This window comes from Geotrypetes seraphini, chromosome 4, assembly GCF_902459505.1.
Source record: "Geotrypetes seraphini chromosome 4, aGeoSer1.1, whole genome shotgun sequence".
NCBI classification, from domain to species: domain Eukaryota; kingdom Metazoa; phylum Chordata; class Amphibia; order Gymnophiona; family Dermophiidae; genus Geotrypetes; species Geotrypetes seraphini.
Genome location: NC_047087.1, coordinates 170,390,703 through 170,411,620, shown reverse-complemented (window position 1 = coordinate 170,411,620; position 20,918 = coordinate 170,390,703). Strand labels below are relative to the sequence as shown.

Sequence of the window (20,918 nt, the reverse complement as noted above, 5' to 3'; positions counted from 1 at the left end):
TTCTACTTGTCTTAGACTTAGATTAAGTATAGGAGCTGTTACAGTTTTTATTTCGAGACTCAACTCAAAATGTTGTGAGGTCTGAAAGTAATCACCAAAGTCTGCCTTTTGTACAGACTTTCAAACCTGAATATGTCAATTACTTTGTTTCATTGACAAAACCCTGTTCATACTGAATAAACAAACAAACAAACAAAAAAAGTAAAGTTATATAGCTTTAAGCAACTCATTCAAATCAAAGATACAACTTGTTCCATTTATTAGTTTCTTATCCAAATGTTTTGTATAAACATCGTTTGCATAAAACAATTACAAATATCTTTGTAATACTATTATTCATATGCTTTATATCAGGGGGGTCCAACCTTGGCCCTTACCATGTTGGGTTTTCAGGAAGCAGTGCATGCAAATAGAACTTATGTAAATGTATTAAGGAAATCCTGAAAACCCAACTGGACTGCGGCCCTTGAGGACCGACGCTGGAAATCCTGCATATGATATTTTGAAAATCAATTAAAAATCCCTTAAAAACAAAGCCAAACAGCAAATGAATTCTCTCTCTTGCTTTGTTCAAGGCCATTCTTGAAGAAGGCAGACTTGTACATTACAAGTTGTTGGGTCCAATATGCCACTTGATCTCTGAGAGGTCACAAACACAGAATGAGTCATCATAGGGAACACTTTTCTGGACATAACCAGATTAAAACTGACAATAAGATACACATATAGAAAAAAACATTTAAAAAAAAGAGAAAAACACTTAACCTCTTTATTGTTCAGCAGTTCTCTTTACTTTGGGATTCTAGCTCAATTAAAATTGGCATCTATTTAGAGTACAATACCACAAACCTTCATATACAGCTACTGGGGGACACTTCTTTCATCCTTTTCTATCTAGACTACAAATCTCAGCCACAGTTTTCTGGATGAGAAACTGACCACACCTGTCTCTACAAGTTGGCATAAGTGCAATCTTAGCCATTCAGTAGATTCCAGATCTTCTGAAGCTGCAACAAACTGTGCTATCGAAGCCTCAATAAACATGTGTATCTCAAAGAGTAGAAGCTGGGCTGATGTATTTTGCACTGCAGTGTACAGTCTACCATTGAGTCATTGTGCCACCCCTTTAGAAGGCTCATACAAATGGCAATGAAAGAGCATTTAGTCACTGGAAAAACACTTAATTTACTGGTTGGCCAAAGAGCAGTATAGAAGGTAGCTGGCAGCAGCAGGATGTCGTTCAGGTCAAAAGAAAAATATAGTGCATGGCTTTTGAGAGTATGTGGGGGTGAGGATAGAGGAAGGTAGAGTATACCCATAAAATACTGAATGTCATATGAAATGACCTCAGTGTGAAACAACAACTATCAGAAATAAGGTTAAAAGCATTGCAATGGAGTTTTTAAAGTAAGACTGACATTTGTTCCATAATACATACTCCAAATACCAGGTATGAACATGTGAAAATAGCTCTTTTTTCTTCAGTATGTTTGGTATTGATTGTATTACAAATAAATCACACAATGCTTTATTGTAAGGAGATTAAAACTCAAAAAAATGGCATTGGAATGTATAACTTGTATAAATGTGCAACACTGCAAAGTCAAATATCAAACTTGGGCATTCAGTCAAGTTAATGTAAGCAGTCATCTTGTTCCCGTATTTCCATAAACTATCCTATCCTGAGATAATGACAAAGACAGAAATCCAAGACTTATCTTTTTTGAGGGGGAAAGATGACCTTCTAAAGTTCTAGCCCCATAAGGCATTACTTAACATGTTTCAGTTTTCCTGTAGTCAGGCAAGTTTCAATTCAGATACAGAAAATAAATGTTCTAAGGCCCTGTGCTGCAAATATTATACAGGGCACTCATCTCCATGGCATGGAGTCACTGAAATATGGTTACCAGTAAATCTGGTGTTGATTTAGCTGCTGTTCCTCTTCCTCTGTAAAGTATTATGTTTAGCCTTTTGCTCCAGGCAATGAAAATGAATGTAATTGATTTATCCAGCAGCATAATCTTGGCTTTGTCACCTAGGTCTTGGCCAAGGTACCAGCTCACTCCCACTTGTAGATCTTTACCATTGTCTCTGTCAGAGTGGCTAGTAAGTTGCTCTGGTTCACCTCAAATGGGCAGATGTCCAGCACTGGTTGATGTGCCTGAAGCTTCTGAAGGAGATTCCCTGTCCCAGCATGCCACAGCTAAAGAAGAACAGAAATGCCAAAGAGAAGTCATTTTCCACCATCTCAAAGTATAAAAGATAGTATACAGCTGCTAAATACCTGACTTATTGAGGATCAATCAACAATTTTAGGTAGTCACTATTTAATTAAATCAAAATTAGACACTCTAGCTTTCTCACAGGAGGCTACAGATATTCTAACGTATCTAATTATGAGCCAGTGCATCATACAGCCATGGAATCACTATTGTCTGTACTTGTTATACACTGCTTTGGGTAAAGTTCTTCACAAAAATGGTTAATAAATTTTAATAAATAATATATGGTGTCTGGATCAATTTTATTTTTTTTTGCCCGAGTTTCATTAGTGGGGCATTTCAGGTAACAGTGTAGGTAAGAAAGAAGGAAATCTTGCATCTCTGTAACCCACCTACTGGTTGTTGAAGGATTTGATGCTAATGGGACAGATAACCAATCCTTATAATACAGTGGTTCTCAAATGGTGTGCCACAGCACACTAATGCATTGTTAAGAGGTGGCTACGTGCACCACAAACTGTTGTGAGTCAAATATTTTATTGGCAGAACTTGGGGAGGGTGTGAGAGGGATGTGGTGAGGCTTGGGAAAAGTGTGAAAAAGTGGCAAGGCTGGAGGGAGAGAGGTGAGATGAGTGAGGCGAGGGTGCAAGAGCGAAGGAATTTGTGAAAGGTGAACTGGCAAGCGGGACTATGGGGCGGCATATGCCCAAGTGACACCATTTGGCACTCTCTGCGCCGAGGGGATGGGGGACAGCACCAGCAACACTAACAGCTCTCTGGGAGGAGGGAGACCAGCAGTTCCAAAGAGGAGCAAGTTTATAAAACTGGAAAACTAGAATCACCTTTCTGTCAGTCAGAAATAAAAATAATTTGTGTCTCATTTATATCATCGAAAAGAAAAATGTAGGGAGATTATCTGTGAAGAAGTAACGTGTAAGAACATGAAGATCAAAATCCTTAAACCTAACCAACAAAAGATCTCCAGTTGAGTGTCTTAACGTCAATGTTACTTTAATGTAAATGTTACTTTAACCTTAAATTCTCATACAAAGCCCCTATAGCCAAACCCACCACCCAATCACTGTGTATGGAATATTTTAGAACAATTTATATCAAACTGTGAATTTTTCAATTTATAAATATCATAACTTCTTGTAAAAACACCAAAAAAATCACTTTAAAACTTAGCTTCGTTTCTTGGAACTTTTTCAAGGAACCCACAAGGGAGTTAAAGGGTTGTGCTGAACTGTCACACAATATGGATGATGCATTAATTTGCACCATTCAGCGTGAAAATTTTCAAAACTGTTAAAGTAACATTGACATTAACAGACACTCAACTGGAGATCATTTATATCATGCCATATTGGAATGTCCTCGAGTACATATTTTTGGAAATTTAACTAGTTATTTGACAAGATTGATGGGTTCTCCCCCTGTAGATCTTCTTTTGGATTATCATGAGGTCTTTGTGGCATGGTGTGGGGAGGTCATCAACTTACTATGAAGTCAGGGTTGCTAGGTAAAAAGGTAATTCTGATTGTTTGGATGGTAGTAGACACACCCTGATTTTAGAGTTGGAACAACAGGCTTCATAATCTCATGATGCTGAAATGGCTTAAAGCTACCGTATATACTTGAATATAAACCGAGATTTTTGGGCCAAAGAAATGCCCCAAAATTATGGGTCTCGGTTTATATTTGGGTCATCGCCATCCGCGCAGACTTGTTGCAGGCCTCCGTCGGGCCTGCTGAATGGCCTGGTGGGGTTGGCCGAGACAGGAGGGATCCCTCCCTTCTTCTGTCCCAGCCAACTCTGCCAATATTTTTTACCTTGGCAAGCTACTGGTGTCACTGCCCCTTTTCCTCCCGGCAAGCTGCTGATGACAATGTCTCCCATCTCCCCGGCGATCCGCTAGTGCCGGAGAGAACTGTGCTGAGAGCACAGAGAAGCAGAACCAGAGTCAGGAAATAAGATTAGAAAGAAAAATCACAATACAACAAATGTAAGATAAATGATTTTATTTTTAGTTTAATTGAAATACTGTATATACTTGAATGTAAACCGAGATTTCTGGGCCAAAAAAATGGCCCAAAAATGGGGGTTTATATTTGGGGCAGCCATTCAGTAAGCGGCTCAGCGCTGGGCAGGAGTGAGGAAAGCTCACTCATGCCTGGTACACCACTAGGCCACAAGAACTCAAGGCAGCCATTCAGGGAGGGGCTCAGCATGGGGCAGGAGCACGGACAGCAAAGTTGCTTACCTGTAACAGATGTTCTCAGTAGACAGCAGGGGAATGCAGCCACACTTGTTGGTGAAGTCCTCTGACTGAGCCTGTATGCCGGTGCTCTTCCCTAGCAAAGTAAGCTTTTGGCTTACTGGGCATGTGCAGGAGTCCCACATCTAAAGCCCCTCCCCTCTGATGTCAGTATGTCTCTAGCTATGAACAGGAATGAGATGAGGGCATGCAGGGTGGGCAAGTGTGGTTGCATTCCCCTGCCGTCTACGGAGAACACCTGTTAAAGGTAAGAAACTTTGCTTTTTCCATAGACAAACAGGGAATATGCAGGCACACTTTTTGGTGAGTCCCAAGCTGAAAAACTGAGATAGGTGGTGAAAAAAATAATCATGGTGGAAAAAATAGTCATAGTGCAAATAGGTTCCGTAAAACTGATTGACCAAAACACATATCTTGTGCAAAGCTCTGATCCAGGCAATAGTGTTTCATAAAAGTATGAACTGAGGACCAAGTTGCAGCCTTGTAAATATATTGAATGGGAATGGATTTGAAAATTTGCAACTGAAGATGCTGTAGCTCGTACTTTATGAGCTCCAATTGAACCTGATGGTTGTAGGTTTGCTCTTGTGTAGCAAAAATTGATGCAGTGTGCTATCCAAGAGGAGAGAGTTCTTTTTGATACCAGCACCTCCCAAATACCCAGAATGTAGGAAATGAAGAGCTGGGTTGTTTGGTATAACTGATCAGTTGCTTTGAGGTAAAAAAATAATGCTCTTCTGCAGTCTAGTGTGTGGAGAGCAAACTCTGCTATAGAGGAATGCGGAGGAGGAAAAAATGATGGCAAAGTTACAGTTTAGTTCAGATGAAAGTCCGTGACCACTTTAGGAAGGAATTTGGGATAAATTCATGGTTGTACTCTATCAGGAAAAAATTGGAGGTAAGGATAATACATAGCCAGTGCTTGAAGTTCACTAACTCTTCTGGCTGTAGTTAAAGTTGTGAGATTGTTTTCAATGTAAGAAACGTAAGGGAAGCAGACCCTAAAGGTTCAAAGAAGGCTGCATTAACTGATCTAAAACGAAATTCAGATCCTATACTGGAGGAGGGTTTCAAAGTGGAGGTCTTAGATTAGAAAGACTTCTCATGAAACACGAAACCAGAAGATGATGGGGAAACTGGTTTACCTTGTGCCAAAGAATGGTAGGCTGAGACTGCTGCTAAATGAAATCTGACAGTTAGATTTGAGGCCAGAGTCTGACAAATGTAGCAGATATGATAAAATATAGTCAACTGGACAATGAAGAGGATTCTGCAGGAGATTTTTTACCCAGATGGAAAAACGTGTTTATTTTGATTGATAAGACTTCCTGTTAGAAGGACATCTCGCTGCTAGAAAGACCGTTTTTACCTGATGAGAAAGTGGTAGATGTGTTAGGACTGAAGTTTCAATTTCCAGGCTGTCAGACTGAGACTGTGGAGATTGGGATGTTTTTGAGTAGCAAAGGAAAAATTAATTAATCAAATAAGATGGAGATTGACCCGACAAGATTATATAATAGATATAACCAAACTTAAAAATAATACATGCCTCAATCGGCAACCAATGCAGTTCACAATAAAAGGGAGTTTCAACAGTCATATTTCTTCAAACCAAAAGTAAGTCTGTATAACTCACAGCCTAGAGATAGTCTTTTTTGTTTCGGCCACGTAAACTATTCTACAATAATCCAAATGGCCTAACACTAGCGATTGAACTAGTAGCTTGAATGCCGTTATGTCAAAATAAGCTCTAATAGAACGTAATTTCTGTAGGCTATGGAAGCCTTTACGAACTACCAAATCCACTTGGCTCTTCATGGACAAATTTTGGTCAAGCGTGATTCCCAAAATTCTGACAGAGGAACAAACAGGATATTGTGTATTCTTAAAAGTAAGAGAGTCCTCTAATACATTCTTGCGAGGTGAAGCAAAGAAAAACTTGGTCTTCTCGGAATTTAATTTCAGTCTAAAGTCCGACATCCAATCCTCAATCAGTTCTATTACTTTGGCAATAAGAATAATATTAGAAAGCCGAGATGGACAAGGAATTACAACCATATCATCATCAGCATAGCTGAAGAGCTTTACTCCCAGTTTGCTGAGTCTGCTACTCAAAGAAGAAAGATAAACATTAAATAGAAGGGGAGAGAGTAGTGAACCCTGAGGAACACTGCATGGCTTTCTCCACTCTTCAGAACAGGCATTATCCATTTGGACTCGGTAGGTATGTGACTTCAAAAATCCCTGGAACCAAGTAAGCACCCTATCTTGAATTCCAAACGCATCAAGGCAATGATCAACCAGATCGAATGCACAACGCAAATCAAACTGCAAAATAAAGCCTTTACTGAATAGATTAAGAAGAGAATCCAAAACTGCAGCAAGAACAGTTTTTTGTACTATACCAAAAACCTGACTGGGTATCATGTAACAGAGAGTGAAACTCCAAAAAATTTGATAATTGTATGTTTAACAACCCTTCCAATATTTTGGTGAAAAATGGAATGGAAGCTATTGGTCTATAGTTAAGACACTAAAGTTGTAGACTCTAAGATTTTTAACAACTGGTGTGATAATGATAAAGCTTCCAGTTAATGGAAATTCATCTATATCCAAAAGGTGCGTCAGCCAATTAAATAACTCCAGTTTAAAACTTAAAGGTGCTGCTTTCATAATAGCAGATGAACAGTGATCCAGCGAATAAGATTTTATATATTTGTTGTAAAGCGTTAAAAATTGATCCCAATCTGGTTTATTAAATGATGTCCAACTAAGTTTCACATGGATAACATCCTTCTCCAAAAAAGCATCTAGAAAGAAATAAACTGATGAAAACAAGCCAGCATGGCTTCTGCAAGGGAAGATCGTGCCTGGCGAACTTATTGCACTTCTTCGAAGGAATTAACAAACAAATGGACAAAAGGGACATCGTATACTTGGATTTCCAAAAAGCCTTTGACAAGGTACCTCATGAATGTCTACTACAGAAACTGAAGAACCATGGGGTGGAAGGAGACGTACATAGATGGATCAAAAATTGGTTGGCGGGTAGGAAGCAAAGGGTAGGAGTAAAGGGCCACTACTCTGACTGGAGGAGGGTCACGAGTGGTGTTCCGCAGGGGTCCGTACTGGGGCCGCTGCTGTTCAATGTATTTATAAATGATCTAAAATCAGGGACGAAGTGCGAAGTAATAAAATTTGCAGACGACACCAAACTATTTAGTGGATTTGGGACTAAAGAGGACTATGAGGAACTACAAAGGGACCTAAACAAGCTAGAAGAGTGGGTGATGAGATGGCAGATGAAGTTTAATGTAGAGAAATGTAAAGTCTTGCATGTAGGGAACAGAAACCCGAAGTACAGTTATACGATGGGAGGGCTGGTAATGGGTAAAAGTACCTAAGAAAAGGACTTGGGGGTAATAGTGGGCAACACAATGAAGCAGTCGGCACAGTGCACAGCGGCCTCTAAGAAGGCAAATAGAATGCTAGATATTATCAAGAAAGGCATTACAACCAGATCGAAAGAGGTCATCCTGCCGTTGTACCGGATGATGGTGTGCCTGCACCTGGAGTACTGCGTCCAATATTGGTCGCCGTACCTTAAGAAGGATATGGTGATACTCGAGAGGGTTCAGAAAAGAGTGACGCGACTGATAAAAGGTATGGAAAACCTTTCATATTTTGAAAGATTAGAGAAACTGGGGCTATTTTCCCTGGAAAAATGAAGGCTTAGAGGGGACATGATAGAGACTTACAAGATCATGAAGGGCATAGAGAAAGTGGAGAAGGACAGGTTTTTCAAACTTTTGAAAACTACAAGAACGAGAGGGCATTCAGAAAAATTAAGAGGGGACAGATTCAGAACCAATGCTAGGAAGTTGTTCTTCACCCAAAAGGAGGTGGATGCCTGGAATGCGCTTCTAGAGGGTGTGATAGAACAAGGTACGGTATCGGGGTTCAAGAAGGGATTGGATGAATTCCTGAAGAAAAAAGGGATAGAAGGGTATAGATAGAGGATCACTATACAGGTCCTGCACCTGATGGGCCACCGCGTGAGTGGACTGCTGGGCAAGATGGACCCCTGGTCTGACCCAGTGGAAGCACTACTTATGTTCTTATTTCCTGTAGAATACAAGATGAGCGCATTGATAGGACCTTTGAACTTAAATAATTAGCAAAATCTTTAGCTGAAGGACCTATGATGTGAAAGAACTCAGTATGACCCGATACATTAAAGATATTAGACACTAATTAGAACAATTTTTTTTAATATTACTGATGGATTATTCCACCTTTGTAGAGTAATGAGCTTTTCTTTTATCTTTAAAGTTTTATAATGATGTACTTCTTTATGCCATAACTCAGGATCTAATTTTGCTTTAGTTTTTAACCATTTCCTCTCCAGGTATCTAACTAAGCGCTTTAAACCAAATAGCTCATTATCAAACCAATCCTTAGATGGGATGCTTTGGAGCTAAATCATCAAGAATCAAATTACAAACTTGGTCCTAATTATTGTGAAAATTCAAAATATTCTCTATCACCAGGAATAACTCAAAGCGCTTCCAAAATTCAATAGGATCTGGTGAAATTCTGATATGAACTTTCTCTTTTAATGTAGGGAGCTTTGCAGTATGCACGTAATTCTAAGTGGTTGAAGTGCAGGGATCTTTCATTTGTCGACCATTGTCCTTGAGAGCGCAATTGGTCAAGGTGCGCTCCCCAACCCTGATTGGACGCATCAGTCATTATAGTGAGAAATGGAGCCTGAAATGGACAACCATCTTGTAAGGACAGAGAGTGAATCCACCAAAGGAGGGAAGTCTGAACCTTTGCCGGAAGTGGGATCATGCCACTGATCCCAGTGCAACTTTAGTTGCCACTGTAAAGGCCTCATGTGGAGTCTTGCATTTGGCACTAGAGATAGATATCGCTGCCATGTGACCCAGGAGATGTACAATGGTGCGAGCTGCAAGGCTGACAAATGCCTGAAGTGGTTCGCCAGAGTGATGATGGATTGATGTCTGTCAAGTAAAATACGCCCTTGCAGTACCTGTGATCAGAAGAATTCCGATAAACATGAAGGAGCAAGTAGGAGCCAGATTGGACTTTTGGAAGTTGATGATGGATCTTAGAGACTGTAGGGTTTGAACTGTGGTCTAGAGTAGTAGTAACTGCTTCTTTGAGTGAGCTACTAGGAGCCAATTGTCTAGGTAAGGAAATACCCTGTGGTGCTGCTTTTGCAGATGCATTGCTACCACTGCTAGGCACTTTGTTAATACTCTTGGTGCCGATGAAAGGCCAAAGGGCAGAACTTTGTTTTGAAAATGTTGATTCAGAAATGTGAAGTGAAGGAAGTGCCAGTGGGATAGATGAATTGGAATGAGTGTATGCATCTTTGAGGTCTAGGGCAGCTAACCAGCCATATTGCTTCAATAAAGGAAGAATTGCTGGAAGAGAAATCATCCTGAACTTCTCTTTCTTGAGGTAGGCATTGAGAGATCCGAGATCAAGAATGGGGTGAAGGCCTTGCATCTTCTTGGGAATGAGAAAAAACTAGTACTAGAATCCTTGATTTGCTTGAACACTTGGAACCTGCTCGATGGAATTGTTGAGGAGCAGAAGGGAAATCTCCACTGCAAGCTGTGGAATATGATGGTGTGAAATCCTGGAAGTGGTCAGAGGTTGGGAGGATATGGAGCTGTGAAGGAAATTAAGGAAGTACCCCTGGGAAACTATGCTGAGGACCCATTGGTCTATCGTGATGGCCTGCCAAGCTGAAAGGAAGTGTGTTAGCACCCCCCCTCCCCCGGTAGATGGGTCAAAAACTGGGACTAGGTTTAAGTGCAGGCAGCTGATGCTGTTTCTTGTCTTTCGTATGTTGCTTCTGGATATAAGGAGAAGGCTGTGAAGAACAGGGTGGTTATATTGAGTAAACCTGTGCCGAGGATAGTACTGCTGAAAAAACTGCTGATGAAACGCTCTTCATTTTTTTTTTTTTAGTTCATTAATTTTATTGAATATTATAAGTAATATACAGAAAGCAGTTCAAATACATAAAAATTGAATAAGAAATAGTGATTTAGAAACAAAAGAAACCATAATTGCTGTTATTTGCATATAGTAGATTAGTAAGAAGAATTCAGAGTATTTGAAACTGCTAAGAAAAGAAATAGAAAGGATAGAAAAGCAGAGAAGATGAATTGAAATAAAAAAGAAAAAAGAGAGATAAAGAAAGAGAGAGAGAAAGAGAGAGAGGCAGAAGTGTCTACAAGGCAGAATGAACATATGAATCTAAGAATGACCAAGGTGATTTATTTCGCACCAAATTTGTAGATAAACGAGATATCGTGTTCTTTTCATATGCATATGATTCGAATTTGTGGTACATGCTTAAGGAGTTCCACCAAAAGGTGTAGTCTAGTAGTGTGGGTGACTTCCAATTTTTCAAAATGTGCATAAGAGCTGTCACAATCATGGTGTCAATAAGTTTAGGAGGACAGTTTGATAGTGCGAAACAAGGGTGTTGAGAACGAAGGATTATAATGTCTATGGAAATAGCTTCTGAACATTTGGTAATAGATTTTATGGTGTCCCAGATACGAGTCCAAAAGGAATGAACCATAGTGCAGTGAAGAAGCATGTGATCAAGAGTTCCAGGCTCTTTCAAACAGTTCCAACAGGTAGGGTCTTGTTTCAGTTTCGCTTTCCACATTCGAAATGGAGTCCATACTGCATTCCACATAACAAAGAACATTGATTGCGAAACTCTTGAGGATAATAGAGGGCGATTTGTAGATGACCAGAAGAGTTCCCAATCTATTTCAGAAAGCGTGGTCTTTAGGATAGAGCCCCAATGGTTCATGGATTGAGGTGTAAAGGTGAAGGTGTGATCTCTTAAGATGCTATAAAAAAGAGATATCGCCCTACCTTTCAGTAAAGCCAAAGTAGACCAGTGACGAATAGTTTGTTGAGAGGTCATAAAGTCAGGGCGCATTTGTACATTAGCTAGTATTTCAGTAAGCGTAAGCCATTGGGGATATATAGAGGATGGGAGTGAGTTTACAGAACAAAAAGTATCAAATGGGATAAATGAAGTGGAGGAGATCAATTGATGAACAAACCACACCCCTGCCCGTTGCCACCTCTTCCATGAAAGGGATCTACCCTTATTTTGAATTTTAGAATTATTCCAAAGGGACATAAGTGGGCCTTCAGCAACAGAGATCTCAGCCGCTGCATCTAATAGTTGAAAAGCATGTTGCGTTGCACTCAACAAAGAATATTTTCTCAAGTGTCTAGGTATCGACACTGTAAGGAAGCAAGAGATGTGTAGTGGTGCACATAAAAAGCATTCCATTTCAAACCATGCTGGTTTATCCTGTGGATATGAGTCAACAATCCAGTGAGCTCCGTATTTGGCTAAGGAGGCGATGTAGTAATAATAAAAATCAGGTAAATTTAAGCCACCATTAATCTTAGAGGCCTTCAGCTTGGCGAGAGCAATACGAGGTTTTTTCTTGTTCCAAATAAATTCAGTAATTTTCATATTAAGCCAATGAAAGAATGATTTATGGCAGAGAAGGGGAAGCATAGATAGAGTATAATTAATTTGTGGGGCTAAGGTCATTTTAATAGAGGCTATTCTACCCCACCAGGACAAATAAAGCGGGGACCAACGAGATGTAGTACTTGAAACTAAGTTTTTGATTTTAGATATATTGAGATCCTGAGCAAGTAATGGGTCTTTATGTATTAAAATCCCTAAATATTTTACAGCTCCCTGTGACCATGGAAAAGGAAAATGAGCTAGATCTGAGGAGGAAATGTGATCATTTAGCGGAAAAATCTCTGATTTCTCCCAATTAACAGAATATCCAGATATTTGAGAGTATTGAGATACGATGTGGATAAAATGAGGTAAAGAGATAAGAGGATTTTTTAGAAAGAGAAGAATATCGTCAGCGTAAGCTGCTAGTTTAATCTCTCGATTGGACGACGGAATACCTTTAATTAAGGAACATTGTCTGATAGCTGTCAATAGAGGTTCCAATGCTAAATCAAATAATAATGGTGAAAGAGGACAGCCTTGACGGGTACCTCTATGGAGGGAAAATCTATTAGAGAGAGAGTTGTTAATCAAGATACGAGCCGTGGGTTGTCTGTATAATGTTTCTATCCAGTCTGTAAAGAAAGAACCAAAGTTGTACCATTTCAGAACTCAGAATAAGAAAGGCCACTCCACTCGGTCAAAGGCCTTCTCGGCATCAATGGCTAGACCAATCACTGGATCCGACATTGATTTGGCGTGAGCATTGATATGATGAAATAAACGAAGATTATCCCCAATGTATCTATATTTGATGAATCCAGTTTGGTAAAACGCTCTTCAATAAGAAAAAGAAGAGGCAGGGCATCTAAACTGTTGGGAATGATCTGAAGAATGTACTGAGAGCTCCCTACTAGTTGAGGAATCCTCTAAGTTGAGAAACAGTTGCTTGTACCTTTTCGTCAAAGAGACTCTCCCTTAAACAGGGAGCGTCTGCCAACCTATCATGGAGATCCTCTCTATGATCAGACACTCACAGCCACGCTGAGCATCTGGCCGCTATAGCTACTGCTGCTGTACGAGATGTCATGTCATAGGCATCATTGTTGGTTTTAATTAAATGATATATAGATTCCTGGAGAGCAATATACAGGCTTGATAAGGCTTCCAAAGAGGCAGTATCTAATTGTTGAAGAATGGAATGTTGAAAATGGAGAATTTGCAGCTAATGAGCAATGATTTTTGATGAAAGCATAGATCCTTGATAGACCTTGCGGCCCATGGAATCGAGGAGGCGAAGATCCTTCCCTGGGGGTCTAGACAACGGGTCCTTTTAAGTCTTAAACTTTTTGATAGCTGATTCTGACACCACTGATTGATGAGGTAGATGCGGAAGGTCATGGCCAGGTGCAGTTTGAACCTTATACTTCAACTCTAGGTACTTAGAGGCCTTGGATACCGACAGAGATTTTTGCCAATTAGCTAACTGGAGGTCTGGAAGGACTTGATGTACCAGAAGAGCTACTAGTTCCTTCAATGGGGTTTTGCAGGATTAGAGAATAACCTGGAAATCCTTGCTACCTGACGGTGTTGTTGTTTGACTAAGGCTCAGCAGTGAAGAAACCTTCTGCAAAGTTTTTGGATAAAAGAATTCCTTGAAACTGTTGAGGAGGTAGGTCAGGATCCAAAGCTAGAAGTAAATTTGGCTCTGACCAAGCTGGAGGAGAATGAGGGTCCTGCACTGGAGAAGAGCAAACAGAAGTACATGGAGCCCAGGTTACCTCTGGAGATAGCGCTATAGGATCTGGACCTTGAGGTTGTTGAATACAAGCTAAGCATTGCTGGGCTTCTAACACTGGAGGAGGTTGGGACGAAGCCTAAAGTAAAGAAGCACTATCCTACATGTACCTCTGAAGTGTGAAAAAGGTTCAGGTAGCCTGCATGGAGTCTGAGTTCTGAGCAGGAGGTTCAGGCAGACACAGATGTTTAGAGGGGCTTGTTCCTGAGAAAGAAGAGTAAGGAGAGCCTCCCCCCCTCCCTTTTAGATTTTGTGTTCTTAGAAGGTACCTGTATGAGCCAGAAGATGAGGAGTCAAACCAGGAGAGGACCGCGAGGCTGAGACTTGGCCCGCGGAAGCCTGCACCTTTTGTTTACCAAGCTCTGTGAAGTTGATGCTGCTGCCAGAAGTGAAGGTGTGAGGCAGTGTTCCAACGTCAGGAGCTTGGATTTCTTTTTGCCTGCCGATCCTGCTGGTTTTTTCGATTCTTGCGGCATCGGCGGCTGTTGGCTACTCTCCCCTTGTGGTACCGAGTCAAGGCCCTGGGGGGAGGGAGTGAGCAGCAAAGTTTGCCTGTGCGTCAGCTTGCCTGCATTTTTGGCATGAAGTGTCAGCTGTGAGAACTGCTGTCCATCGTGATTCATGAAGGAACAGTAAACTTCCTCCTTGGTCCTAGCGACCGCCGTTTTAATTACCATTGCTCTTTTTGAAAACAGTGAGAGCTGTTCAAGCTCTTTCTCCGTTTTTCTTTTTAAAAACAGTGAGAGCTGTTCAAGCTCTTTCTCCGTTTTTCTTTTTAAAAACAGTGAGAGCTGTTCAAGTTCTTTCTCCGTTTTTCTTTTTAAAATCGATGTGGAAAACTGTCCTGTTCCCCTGCTCTTTCTTTTATTTTTTTAATTAAAATTTTTATTTTTCAAAATAAATATACAAAGTATACAAATAATTAGTATAAATATGCAAATATACATATATGCAAATATACAAAAGATAACAAACATGAAACAGACTAGTTGTATATATTACAGTTAATAAAGCGGGAAGATAGTATTATTTATAAGTCAATACAACCAGTGTCTCATGTCAACCAAATCCAGCAGGGCCAGTACATATAATTTCAGCTAAGAGTATACGTGTAAAGAATAGAAGAAAGTTCCCAATGAGCATCATACCGAGCATGCCAAGCGACTTAATTCACTGACAAGAAGTGACTCTAAATATATTTTATAAATATTACATTGAGATAATTTATGCCAACGGTCCAAGTCACAATAAAGTTGAACAGGTCTCCATACTTTGAGAAAAGAACTAATAGAATGATGTTTTTCAGCTATTACACTTTCAAATTTGTTGGTTATGCATACAGTGTTCCACCATACAATGCATTCTACCTTAGATAAGTCCTTCCAACAGTGCAAGATGTTTTTAATAGCCAAGAATAGTAAGATGTTAAGTAAACGAGCATTGGGTTTGGGCATAGACTATGTGAGACCATGTTGTCCAAGAATAATAATTTTAAGATATAAGGGTTCATTAATATTTAGAATGGTGGATATGGTGCTCCAGACTTTATCCCAATACAATTTAATATGTGAGCACTGGTATAACATGTGTAGCAGTGTACCTTTGAATTTTCCACAGGACAAGCATAGATTGGAGCCTTCTTTGGAAAATTTAGTGAGTTTATGTGGCATCCAGCGGGATCGATGTAGTAGAAAGTATATTGATTGAAGGACTGGAGCCAATCCAATAGATTTGAATACTCTGGTCCACACTTTCTGCCAAAGCTCATCATCAGCAGAAATGTCTAAATCCGGATGCCATGCACTCATCATTAGTGATATAGACACAGGCAAAGTTTGTCTCAATTAAGTGTACCATTTAGAAGCAACACCTTTAAGAGGAGCTATAGTAATAATATTTTGAAGGAGATCAGGTATTGGTTTCAATTTTAGACGTTCTGGAATTGAAGCACACACAACGAGTTTTAATTGAAGCCAATTAATATATTGATTGGCTGTTAGATTAAATTTATCACGCACTTCTTCAAAAGCCAACCATCGATTATTACATAAAAGATCAACATAGGGAAATGCAAGGTCATGCATGTAGGGAAAAAGAACCCGATGTTCACTTACAAAATGGGGGGATCACTGCTAGGGGTAAGTAACCTTGAAAGAGACCTGGGAGTGATGGTAGACACAACATTGAAGGCGTCGGCACAGTGCGCCACAGCCTCTCACTGTTTTCAAAAAGAGCACTGGTAATTAAAACGGTGGGCGCTAGGACCAAGGAGGAAGTTTACTGTTCCTTCATGAACCACAATGGACAGCAGTTCTCACAGCTGACGCTTCGTGCCAAAAATGCAGGCAAGCCGACGCACAGGCAAACTTTGCTGCTCACTCCCTCCCCCCAGTGCCTTGACTTGGTACCACAAGGGGAGAGTCCAGGAGCTGGAGGGACTCTGCACCATAGAGGAACAGTGCTGGGCAACTGAAGACACCACCAGGGAGAGCCACATATAGGAACAAGTTAGAGAGCTCGAGAAGTTCATCGAGGAGGCCTGCAGGATGATGGAGGCACAGGGCCACCAGCACACCAGGAGAGAACCAACAATTGGACGACAGAATCCACCAGACGCCATGCGAGTAGGACCTTGCGGAGGATCTGGACAGACAGATGAGGTGGAGACCCAACAGAGCCCGGAGGAAGGACTAGCGGACTACGCCACTGACACAGACCTGAGACCAGAGAGACAGTTGAGGAAGGGGAGATCTGCTATCGTAGTGGGAGACTCAATTCTGAGAGAAGTGGACAGTCACATAGCCGGAGGGAGAGAGGACCGACTAGTGACATGTCTCCCGGGGGCAAGAACGAAGGACGTCATCGACAGAATTGAGAGGATCCTGGAGGGAGCCGAGACGGAGGAGACAGCAGTAGTAATCCACATTGGAACCAACGACGTCAGCAGAAGGAACTACAACAGGACTACACTAACTGACCAGTTCAGGATCCTGGGGAGGAAACTGAAACTGAGGACAAGGAAGATAGCCTTTCAGAGATCCTGCCAGTACCGAGAGTGGACGCAAGGAGGCAGAGCGAACTACAAGCAATAAACGGTTGGCTGAGGAGATGGTGCGAAGAGGAGGGTTTCCACTTTGTTCAGAACTGGACAACTTTCTTGGGGAAAAACAGGCTCTACAGGAGAGACGGACTGCATCTGGGACGAGGATGCTGGCACGCAACGTCCAGAGCGTCATTGACTTGGCTTTAAACTGAGGAAAAGGGGAAAGTCGATAGTCGATCTGACCTCGACACATCGGACAATAGTATCAAATAAGGATACTGAGCAAGGAAACTGTAAAAGAGGGCTCGGGACTGAGTGGGAATTTTTGGAAAAAGGACCTAAGGACGCAATGCAGGGGCCCAGGGCACAAATGAAACTAGCAAGCAGGATCAACAGAGAACAACGAGAGCCAGAGGGGCAAGGACATTGTAAAAGTGGGCTCGGGACTGAGTGAGAATTTTTGGAAAAAGGACCTAAGGATGCAATGCAGGGGCCCAGGGCACAAATGAAACTAGCAAGCAGGATCAACAGAGAACAACGGGAGCCAGAGGAGTAACCAAAAATGGGGAAACAGACACACCGCAGGAGGAGGATGACCGAGACGAGGCTCGGGGACTGGCAACCTATGAGGGGGTCGGCAGGAGTGCCAAACCATGAGGAAAACCAGCAGAGAGGGCAAACAACTGGGACTTACATTGCCTATACACTAATGCTAGGAGCCTAAGGGCCAAAATGGGAGAGCTGGAAGTCATAGCCAGCAAGAAGGACCTAGACATAATTGGAGTCACAGAAACGTGGTGGACTGATGACAATAAATGGGATTTTGCCATACCAGGGTATAAACTCTACAAGACACACAAAAAGGGTGGAGGAATAGCGCTATATATAAAAGACTCCATACCCTCAACCAGGATGGAAACAACAGTAAGGGTGAATGGCTTGGAATCACTATGGGTTAAGCTACCGGGAGGAACTGGAGCAGACATAAAATTGGTTCTGTACTATCGCCCACCTGGATAATCGGAAGAAATCGACCAGGACATGGAGGGTGAACTGAGGCAGGTATGCAAAAGCGGAAGTGTGGTGATGATGGGGGACTTCAACTACCCTGGGATAGACTGGAATATCGGGCACTCAAACTGCACGAGGGAGACCAAATTCCTGGAGGTCACGAGGGATTGTTTCATGGAACAGCTGGTCACAGAACCAACACAGGGAGATGCCACTCTTGACCTAATCTTCAACGGACTAGGGGGACCCGCAAAGGAGGTGGCGGTACTAGCCCCACTAGGAAACAGCGATCACAACACGATCCAGGATGCAGGCTAGAAATTGGATTATCAAAGGTGAAAAGAACCACAACGATGGCACTCAACTTCAAAAAAGGGAATTATGATGCCATGAGGAAAATGGTGGGAAAGAAACTCAACGGCAACACAAGGAAGATGGAGTGCTTAGAAAAAGCATGGACCCTACTCAAGGGCACTGTGCACGAAGCACAGAACCTGTGCGTCCCCAAGTTCAGGAAAGGGTGCAAAAAAAATAGAACAAAAAACCCAGTGTGGATGACAAATGCAGTGAAAAAGGCAATAAGTGACAAGAAAGCATCGTTCAAAAAATGAAAAAAGGACCAAACAAAGGACAACCAAAAGGAACACAAAGAACACCAAAGGGAGTGTCACCGAGTGGTTAGGAAAGCAAAAAGAGAATATGAAGAGAGACTGGCGGGGGAAGCAACAAACTTCAAATCATTCTTCAGGTACGTTAAGGGGAAGCAACCAGCAAGAGAGGAAGTGGGACCCTTGGATGATGGAGACAGAAAGGGAGTGGTAAAAGAGATAGCTGACAAGTTAAATGAGTTCTTCACGTCAGTCTTCACGAGGGAAGATACAACCAACATTCCGGAACCCGAAGAGATCGTAAATGGAGATCAGGATGATAAGCTGGTCCAACTAGAGGTAAGCCAAGAAAATGTCATCAGGCAGATAGACAGGCTAAAGAGCGACAAATCGCCAGGTCCGGACGGCATTCACCCAAGGGTACTCAAGGAACTAAGGAACGAAATAGCAGAGCCACTTCAACAAATATGCAACCTATCGTTAAAAACTGGAGAGATCCCGGAGGACTGGAAAATAGCAAATGTCACGCCCATCTTCAAGAAAGGTTCAAGGGGTGACCCAGGAAACTACAAGCTTGACCTCGGTCCCGGGAAAGATGATGGAAGCGCTGATTAAGGACAGCATCTGTGAACACATCGAAAACAATGGACAGCTAAAGTCGAGTCAGCATGGCTTCTGAAAGGGTAGGTCATGCCTCACAAACTTATTGTACTTCTTTGAGGGGGTAAACAGCCAGGTGGATAAAGGGGAATCCACAGACATCATTTACCTTGACTTCCAAAAAGCCTTCGACAAGGTACCACACGAAAGACTGCTTAAGAAGCTATGGAACCACGGGGTGCAAGGGGAGGTCCACCGATGGATCAAAAACTGTCTGGCAGACAGGAAACAGAGGGTTGGAGTAAAGGGCCATTACTCAGACTGGCAATGGGTCACGAGCGGAGTTCCTCAGGGGTCGGTGCTGGGACCGCTCCTGTTCAATATATTCATTAACGACCTGGAGGCGGGAACAAAATGTGAGGTCATTAAATTTGCGGATGACACCAAACTATACAGCAGGGTTAAAACCACGGCAGACTGCGAAGATCTCCAAAAGGATCTGATGACACTGGAAGAGTGGGCCATAAAGTGGCAAATGAGCTTCAACATAGGGAAATGCAAGGTCATGCATGTAGGGAAAAAGAACCCGATGTTCACTTACAAAATGGGGGGGGATCACTGCTAGGGGTAAGTAACCTTGAAAGAGACCTAGGAGTGATGGTAGACACACCATTGAAGGCGTCGGCACAGTACGCCACAGCCTCCAGGAAAGCAAACAAAATGTTGGGTATCATTAAAAAGGGTATCATGACCAGGACGAAGGAAGTCATCCTGCCACTGTATCGTGCAATGGTGCGCCTGCATCTGGAATACTGTGTCCAGTACTGGTCGCCGTACCTCAAGAAGGACATGGCAGTACTTGAGGAGTCCAGAGAAGAGCAACTAAGCTGATAAAGGGTATGGAAAATCTCTCATATACTGACAGACTAAAAAAGTTGGGGCTGTTCTCCCTGGAGAAGCGGAGACTTAGAGGAGACATGATAGAAACCTTCAAGATCCTGAAGGGCATAGAAAAAGTAGACAGGGACAGATTTTTCAAATTATGGGGAACCACAAGTACAAGGGGGCACTCGGAGAAATTGAAAGGGGACAGGTTTACAACAAACGCTAGGAAGTTCTTTTTCACCCAAAGGGTGGTGGATACATGGAATGCGCTTCTGGAGGCTGTGGTAGGCAAGAGCACGTTACAGGGTTTCAAAGAAGGTTTGGATAGATTCCTAGAGGACAAAAGGATTGAGGGGTACAGATAGGAGTAGAGGTAGGTTATAGGGATAGGAGTAGAGGTAGGTTATAGAAATAGTCAGGGACCACTGCTCAGGCAATAGGCCTGATGGGCCGCCGCGGGAGTGGACCGCTGGGCATGATGGACCTCTGGTCTGCCTCAGCGGAGGCAACTTCTTATGTTCTTATCTTGCAGTGTCCAGATATCATATTTTTGCCAAATAGGCCAATTCAAGGCAATGTTATTGATTTTAAAAGTGTCATTATTCCATAATGAAATCAATGTGGTGTCCTTCCATTTGATTTTTATAATGCTATCAAAATGTAAGAGAACCTTATATGTTAAATGGAAAATACAATTATATTTTTTCAGAGAGGAGGATATTGACAGGATGCAAGCAAGATTGTTGGTACCATAGATTTTTTTCAAAGACGAGGATATTGACAGGATGCAAGATTGTTGGTACCATATAAGATTTTTTTTTCCAGAGACAGCCAAGGGGGGGGGGGGGTCAGATATAGTTTTATTAAGAAGCTTTAATGAGCCCTGACGCATTATGAAGGCTTGATGATTACATTACATT

The 20,918-nt window shown here is 41.8% G+C and overlaps 1 protein-coding gene across 6 annotated transcripts in view; it reads right to left on the bottom strand.

Annotated features, from left to right (window-relative positions):
* Positions 1-202: 202 nt before the first annotated feature.
* Positions 203-20,918, bottom strand: part of RFWD3 (ring finger and WD repeat domain 3) — a 395,707-nt gene continuing 374,991 nt past the window's right edge. For all 6 annotated transcript variants that reach the window (XM_033942519.1, XM_033942524.1, XM_033942520.1 and 3 more), the window contains one exon: positions 203-2,203. In XM_033942519.1, the coding sequence (XP_033798410.1) occupies positions 2,060-2,203 (144 nt within the window). In that variant the 3' untranslated portion in view covers positions 203-2,059. The remainder of the gene's footprint in view (positions 2,204-20,918) is intronic.